Source organism: Dufourea novaeangliae, unplaced genomic scaffold, assembly GCF_001272555.1.
Source record: "Dufourea novaeangliae isolate 0120121106 unplaced genomic scaffold, ASM127255v1 scaffold65, whole genome shotgun sequence".
Lineage (NCBI taxonomy): Eukaryota > Metazoa > Arthropoda > Insecta > Hymenoptera > Halictidae > Dufourea > Dufourea novaeangliae.
Window position 1 is genome coordinate 4,421,118 of NW_015373961.1, and position 9,006 is coordinate 4,430,123.

At 39.3% G+C, this 9,006-nt stretch overlaps 1 protein-coding gene across 1 annotated transcript in view; it reads right to left on the reverse strand.

Moving 5' to 3' along the window:
- Positions 1-1,657, reverse strand: part of LOC107186486 (zinc finger protein 768) — a 75,096-nt gene extending 73,439 nt beyond the window's left edge. The window contains exon 1 of the mRNA XM_015574349.1: positions 1,563-1,657. Within this exon, the coding sequence (XP_015429835.1) occupies positions 1,563-1,657 (95 nt within the window). The remainder of the gene's footprint in view (positions 1-1,562) is intronic.
- Between the last annotated feature and the right edge of the window lie 7,349 nt (positions 1,658-9,006).

Genomic DNA, 9,006 nt, shown 5'->3' on the forward strand with positions numbered 1-9,006 from the left:
TCGCGAAAATTTTTAAGTACCATTAATTATATTGGACGAAAGGAGTGCAATTTACAATAAGTGTACGTACATATATAATTAAGACCTCTTTAAATTGATTATACGGAAGTTTAGCTATAAGTTCAAGTGTGCAGGGAGATAAAAAAGATTGAAAAACACTGCTCTAGGGACTAATGTTGCCACGTAAACGTCGTTAAGTTATAATTTATATAGCAATGTCTCATTGTCATTTTTCCTAAACTTTCATATTAATAACCCATACTATGTAGTACTTATAATATGGACCAATATTAAACTATTTTACTTCTGAGGTTCTTGAACATTAAAAAAATGTACGAAAAGTATTGTATGTGTGGCTTTTATTATCGAAGAACTTGTCCAACCCTGGTTTGTCGGGTGGTTTAATAAAATAATTAACCCTCTGTAGAAAATGTGAGTCGCTGACAATCCAAGCAAAATTTCATTTTTTACGGATTGTCGTTCGAATTTTTATTTTTATTGAAAAAAGTTTTAAATGTTTGACTTAACGAACGATTGTACAATATAGTAAAGACTTTGTTAAGTAGCACAAAAATTTCTCAGATTTTTGGAAAGTCGAAGATAGTCAAAAAGTTAGGCTTGAACATAAATGACTTAGTTTGACTACGGAGAATGAAAAAATATGTTTGTCTACAGAGGGTTAATTAAACATTGCATATTTTTTGACACGTGTAATATTTAAGTGTCAATACGTAATCTCTCGGTTCACATGGAAAATTTGCGAAAATTTTGTTCGAACTATTGACCCTCAACCGTTCCTCATTTTCCCAAAATTAATATAACTTAAAAAATTAAAAAATTAAAAAATTAATATAACGAAGAGATAAATATTTAAAATGTAAATTCTATTAAATAAAAGTCACGGAGCTTCAGCTAAATTTATCTACACATTGAAAATTTATCATACTTTAGATAAAATCATATATTAGGAGACAAAGGTGTCAAATTGACACAAGGGATGAGGGTTAATACGTAAAGAATAAAATTCACTCACCACCTTGATTTTTCTTTCTTGATCCTCCACAGGGTACGTCAATTCAACCATTCTACGATCATGGTCAATGACACTCGATGCATACAAAGTCCATCAATCGGTTATCGTTCACAAACTTCACTTGAATCGCAACAAACGAGTTTTTTAACGTACCTCAAACGATATCACTGTCATACGCACGAAAGAACAGCAAAAGCACTCAACAAGTTCACTTATCTTCGATTTTTCGAGGTACAGTACCACGACGTGTCTTCGAAACACTCTCGGTCCAATTAGAATTCATTTATTCGCTTTTTGTCCGCCGATTATTAAATCCGCAAATTCGCGAGTATAAAAGCGCGTATCGTCGGTAGCCCACGCTAGATCCGACTACGCAGTACCAGTGATTATCGTCGTCAGCAACTGCGTCTCGAGGTGGCAAATCTCGCCCCCTGAAGGGTCTCGTGAAAAGGGGTGGCTAGGCGGTCTATCCCTTCTGATTCCCACGCCGCGCGTTCCGATTCCTCTCCTCCCCCTTGGCCCCTCTTACTCTCTCCTCCTCCTCCACTTCCTCATTGACGTCACCAATGCGAACTCCTCCCTTGCAGAAGGTACTCCACGCGGAGGAGTAAGGACGACCCCCATGTTTCCATTGCTCCCTCTCTCTCTTTCTTTCTCTCACCCCCGTCTGTTTCCCTTTCCGAAGTCTCTTCTCTCACTCTATCGGGCGCAACAGCGTCCCCCGACCACCCCTATTCAAACGCACGGCCATTCGAGCCGTATTATTTCGTGCCGTAAAGCTGCACTCGAGAGGCCGATACGAGCTGGATATGCAACTGGTTGCATCGTCGGCTACACGGGACGACTGTGTACGTTGCGACGCGCCGGGGACACGCTCGTCGTTGGCTAATCTTGTGCAATCTTTAACGCACTTTTGATCGACGCACTGAAACATACAGGGGGATTCGTTCCGGTTAGTTGACGAACAATTTTTCGATGTGTTCATGTCTGCATTTGGACAATTCATCCTTTAGTTCTTCGATTTCGATAAAGGACGATATTTGATTCGAATCGTCTGGTAACGTCTATCTTTACCATGTATGAGCGACTCTTCGAGGAGTGATCCGTTGATTCGACGATTTTCATTCGAACCAGAGACGCAGTCAATTCCGATGTACAGGTTCTAGAACATCTCCAGAGCCACACGGTTCCCCGCGACTTGGTGATTAATTCACGCTGAAGACACGCGCGATTATCGTACATGAGTTCCCCGTGGAATGCCAGCGGAGACGTTGGTCCCTTAAAAAATAAAACCGCGAACGGTTATATTCGGTCTGATCGAGGCGCTGGGCGTGAGCACACTGTCAGCCGCGCCTGTGCAACGATGTTTTAATTAATGTATTGATAGCGGTTCCGAGCACGGATATATCGAGCTTCGCCACGGCACCGATGTACATATGCAGCCAGGATGCCCACGCAACGGTCCACCCGATAATAATTAGGAATCCACGTAGGCACTCGTAGCGGTACGATTTTCTTCGGACCGTGTCGCCGTTTTTGCCCTTTTGCTGGGCACCGAGCGTCCGCTGCCCGCCACGACACCGATCGATCGATCCAATTAATTATACCCGCGGTAAATATAATATGTTAATCGAATGTATATTGCCAGGTGGTAATTGACCGCTCGATAGCCGGCCGTTTCACGAAATACGTTCGGGACCGTACGCACGCGATCGGCACGCGATGATCACTCGACGAGTTGTCGAATTTCGTGTAGAGGGTCGCGGCTCGGTCCATTGGACACTTTCGGTTTTCGTGCGGGAATTCACGACTTATTGATTCGACCAGGTTTCTGAGTGTACGTATTAGGGTGGTGCTGATTTAATCGGGAAAAATTGTTTTTTCTATTTTTTCACGGGTAGCCTGTCGATGTGTTCATCCTAATGAGGAAGTAATATGGTATTCTTTTATTTGTTTTTCTGTTAACAGGAAGCCTGTCAGCGATAAACGCATATCTATTTTGATCGGTAGATGAAACTGACAGATTATTGAAGATTTATAAATTTATAAATCAACTAATTTCTTCACTTTCGTATCGTAATAACAGTTGCAAAAGATCTGAGACAAATTGAATCTTGTAATATTTTAATCATTATTATAAGAGTGTACCGATAAGTCATTTTGATTTGTTTGGTAGTTGTAGTGTTAAATATTAGGGGTTGTTATCAGCCACTGAAGTTTGTTTCTTTTAAGAAAAAGAACGAAATATTCTTTTCGATATATTGTAATATTTTAACACATTTATTTCATATTGGAATATTATTACAAAATAGATTTGTGATTTATAGGGACTCGTCATTCGAAATAATAATAAGCGCGTTGCATCCTCTAAAATATCAGGAAATGTGACAAAACTTTAACCAGGTCCATTTCTCAGCAAGATGAACAGAATGGTAAGGTGTCCAAGCAATATTTTAAAAGTTGCATTATAAGCACCACCCTAGTATGTAGGGGAAGGTTGCCGAATTTGGAGTATCGCTTAGGTTGGAACAGTACTGTAACTTGTCATGTGTAAGTAATTTGCGCCACATGATAGACAATATGTCTACGACAGTGGTGATTCGATTAACTAACTTAGTATATAAGCAACATATATTGTCTATCATCACATGCCAAGTTATAGTAGTTGTCCAACCAAAGCAATGGTTCAAATTCGGCAGCCTTCTCCTATCCTTACGGTCTCTTGATATAGAAAACTCACGTTTTGAAATGACCGGAACAATGGACGAGTCGGTGTAATTCTTTCGGTTTCCGTCGAAAGTAACGACGTTCTCTTTTTGTTCGCCACGGGTGAACCGGTGCGAGGTCGAACAAAGAAAACCAGGTTCAAACCAGCCGTCCGACCGATTTATAAATAAATACCGATAACGGGGGGATTATCGTTGTTTGCGTAACTTTCGGTGTGGGCGTCTCAGACGTTCGCTCGTTGATCGCGCTGTTCCGCTGCTCGATATTAGCTGGGAGCCCTGATATGGGCGGGGGGACTGAAAAAACAATTCCTTTTTTGCGTCGCTCCGTGAGAACATTCTTCTCAACGAGATCGATCCAACTTGGATTTTTCATTGATTCTGACCTCACGTCTGTATAGGTTGCAAAACGTTTTTTTTTTATCTAGAACTTCTATGTTAAATCTTGTCTGTGATAAGCGAACGCAAACATTCGCTTATGTACGTCCGATAATTCGTTAGATCAGCGGCGTGTCGTCACGGTGTTTTTCTTGTCTCGGCCACCCACCGCGGCAAAACATCGATCTCCATCGATCGACGGGACCGATATATCGCGGTCTTCGTCCGTACGCCAGCCTCGCTGCGGAAAGTTTTGTGCAATCGTTGCTCCTAGCGTTGCCTCCCAATAATTTCTCGAACAATAAGTAAAGTGTTTGATATCACATTTCTCGAGAAATCACACACTTTGTCAAGAAATATTTTGAGAACTATCCTATGAAATTTGTAATGTATAAAATAGAAGATTAGAGAACATTTTGATCGTAGACGTCAACGGTGTCGGCATTACAAAGTCAGCGGATAAGGAATCATGCGAGAATAAAAATGTTAATTTTTACATTTATCAATATAATTTCATGAAAGTGTTACGGACGAATTGAGGAGATACTACTGATGAGACTAAACAAGACATAATTCGGACTATTTTTAATAATATACAATTTGCATCGTCACATAGTTATTATTACTACATTTTCACTACTCGAAAATATGTTAAAATTCTGGAAAAGAAATACATTGCAGAATTTTCTCAATTTTTTGGTTGAAGATTCTAGTTGAAAAAAATGAAAACCCCTAAAAAATGCTGAAACTACTTTTAATTTTTTGAAGCACCTCGCTAAAAAATCTGATAAATTTCAAAGACAATACTTATGGTAATATGTTATTACTGTAAAAATATAAAATTCAAGAAGAAACTTATATTTCCAGCATTTTTTAGAGTTTTTAATTTTTTCCCACTAGAATCTTCACCCGAAAAAGGTTTTGAACAGTGCTGATTTAAATATCTATTTACAACAAAATCGCGTTGAATTGAAGGGTATATATTAATATCAATACATTTCTCGCGAAATACAGAATAAAAATTCTTTTCTCGAGAAATGGTAACTATCGAAAAATCAGAAACGGTAGTTACCTCGAATATCAAGATCATCGGACGGACGACCGCGTCATTCAGTTTCGCGTGAAGCTCTCTCCACGCCTGTTATCGTTCTGTTTCGTTATAGAGCCCGTGACGTTGTCGATTTTTATCGATGTTGGTAGAAAAAAATCGCTGGAAGAGGAGACCAACGCGATCGGGGTAAACACGCTCTCGTCCCGGCAAATATTTTGCATTCGCACGATGACCCAGGCTGACCTATCAGAGGCGACTCGAACTCGATCAGTCCGCGGCCTTCTACGGCGTACGACAAAAGCTCTCGATTTTCGGCGAGTGGAATATTTTTGTTAGCCGCGATACCCGCCGCGACACTTACAATATCGTATGCGTGGGCGTAACGTTACGTCGTTGATAACGCGAAGCGAGTCTCGTAAATACAGGCGAGAAGCTACGAGATCAGACACGAGGAAAATGTCCGCGGCGCGGGGTGAGTCATTATTGCTCACCATGTTGAGCAACATAGTCGTTTTTTTGTGTTACGTAACGAGTCGAATCAAAAATACCAGTTTGACCCAAAAATCGAAGTTTGATTCCTAATTATGGTCCCCATTGTAGAAATTTGTGAACTGACTCGCGCAATGCATCTTTTTGGTATCTTGTACTAGGACTTCTTTTTCAGAAAATCAAGAATCAATTGTCATTTTGAAATTGTTTAAAATATTTTTTAAAATGTTCTTTCTTTTCAGCAATGTGTTTGCTCATGAAAAATAACGAACTAGTAGTTGCAGTAATACCGTTTTTCTAATGTTTCAATGTCATTAAAGTGATAAAGTATGCGTCTATTTTATTAGGTGTACAAATTGATTCGTGGCCTTGGTTCCATAGATTGGTTATTTATTTACAAAAAACCAAAATACAATCTAGTCTGGAAAATATTCCTCATCACTTTTTACACATTTATGGCATTTCTCGGCCAATTGACGAATCCCATCTTGAAACAATGATAGCGTTTTCGTGACAATAATTAACTTTGGAGGCCACGAATTAATGTGTACCTACATCTAATAACAGATTCAGTTAACGGATTAATTAAGTTCAATATCTATAGTTGACATACTTTCTTGCCTTCGATTTCAACGTTGGTTCAGTTTCGTTTAAGAAATAACACAATAATAGTAAAGATTTATAACAGTAAAAATAAAGAAATAGTAAAACCTTTCGAACAGTGCACGATAATTAAGATACTCTATAATGAATTAAAAATCACAGTCACCAAGTTTTCTTACGACGTTCTCGTTTTTCTTAAGCTTTTCAAATTTCATGAACTGTATATCTGAAGCTACTTTATTCAACTATCGAGTGTTACGAAAAAGTTCCCATACTTGTCCCATGTAAAAACTGAACTCTCCGACTGGAACTACCGCCGATAGGAAGGTGTCGCTGGTAATTTGCGTTACGCGTGGTATTCTGATTCGAGCCATAGGAGGAGGGCAGAGGAGGCAGCGGGAATGTAATCAGTCCGACATAATCGTTGCAGTTCAATAAAATTAATGTAAGGTTCCCGTCGATCCCTTCGACTAGGTTCGACTCCGTGGGCTCGGAACAACGAGACACGTTCGGAACGCTCCTCTAACTAAGGGTCTACCAACTTTAAATCCGATAATGAATGTAATCAGCGGAAATAACATGGAATCTACGCTGGTCTCGGTGAGTCCGTGGCCAGGTATATATTCTCTGACCACAGCCGTGACTAATAATTATACTTGTTGAGGGACCCTCGTCTCCTACGCCGTCGTCTTTCATACGAGAACAAGAGTTAAGGTTACGCGGACGAAACGTAGAAAGGATGATTTTTCGTGTGTTTAATTGTTTTCCCGATCTTCCACGTTCCATTGATCACCGTTTAACACTTTAATGTTAGTTCACTGTCTCCAGAAATTAACTCAAACATAAAAAATCTCGTGGTACTTACTGAATCGTTAGAGCAACCGGGAGTTGAGTCTTCATCGCGTGAACACGGCTTTGTTTCTTTTTGCCAGAAGATCTTGTTATTCCGTAAACATAGACTCATTGTAACCTTTTTAAGAATATTATTACCCTCTTGATGTGTTTTTAATGGACAGAACCTCTTGATTAATCGCACGATTTTAGAGAACGCGGAGCTTCTGGAAATAATCTTGACAATAGACGCGGAGACTTCCTTATTACGATTGTTGCTTAGCAACGCTTGGAGATTGTCAAATATCAGTCAACCGAGTCTAATTCTAAATCGTGAACTTTTTACACCAACAATCGTTATTTAACTTTTTACAGACTCTGAGTTCATTCTATTCGAGGCTCCGAGTTCTGTATTGTCCCCATTTGAGTTTCTTGACTCGCAGCTGGTCCGGCTCCAATCAGCACTTGCTCTGCAACGAAGAAAACTTTTTTCTATAAACGTGCGACTGCTTCTGTTTGTTTTAATTAACCTTCCTTCGTTACATATGCTTGAGTATTAATATACCGTGGATGTTTATGTAAAATTACATTTTATAAAATAATTCATAAAGATACAAATAGAAAGTAGGAGTTTCTGTCTTTTTTTACCTTATTGGGTTAAGAATGAAATAGAAATGTCGTTGCATCTGATGAAAGCTCTGTTTTCATAGAGCCCTGCAGGCTATAAGTACATAAAATTCACAGTTTAATTAGTATTAAATACAAAAATATTCTGAGACACAAGAATTGTTTCTTTTACTATTCTTAGTCGTTAGTATTTGAATTTTTACCATCTGTGGCTGAAATAAACTTCCGATTCAATTTAACACTCTGTATTATTTGTCGTTAAATACAATAAATACAACAAAGCATTCACGCACTTTCCACTTTTACACTAAATACATTGAAACAAGCCAAACATACATACAACGGTAAAAATATTTTATTTAAAAACTTACTACTAGACTGCGGATTTTACGCATTTATAGCATACAGAAGCTTGTGAGGTACAGTAAAACAAAACTTCAATCGAGATTAATAAATTCGTTACTATATTTTTATCTCATACAACCCTTGTGAGCCGAAAGAATTTTCTATTTACACACCTGTCCTTATAAATCAGTTCATAAAACGATATTTTGCACAAAGATCCGCAGTTTAATTATTACAATTCTAAAAAATACAACATCTACGTATAATATACTGTGTGAAATTATTCAAGAAATATGTATATAAATAAATTTTATACCACCCCACATTAAACCCTCACAAAAACGTGTTATTAAAACCAATTTCTATTAACCGTTACATATCCACTCAGTGATCGATACCACGAAGTGTAAACATCGCCAACACAGGATATACAGTTCGCTAATTCCGTCCGGAAAATATTCTTCCAAACACCGTTGCACCATTTCCAACGCCCCCCTGGCATAAATTACTTCTGTCCATTCCACCGAGGCGCAACAATAAACGAACCAGCCACGACGGCGGCTCGTTCTGTACAACAGAAAAACCGGTGTCCGAGGCACGGCTAACGGTAGTCTTAACTGAATTATTGTTTCAGTTAACATCGGGCATTCATCATAGACGCGCGCGCGAGGAAACACGCGTACTCGCCCAGGGAGCGAGTCCGCGAAATCGTGGAGCATTCATCTTCCGTTGGTGTCGCGTTGTCGTGCCGCGACCAACGACACTGTGCGGTAATGTTTCTGTTGCTTATATGTATAGCTACTCCAAACCGTGGAACAGAAAGAGATATATGCGTGACAGAGAGAGATACACGCGTAAAAAAAAGAGACAGACGTATCTCTGGTCGAGGAACCGACCGACTCGCGGCGGAGGCACGCGTGAAA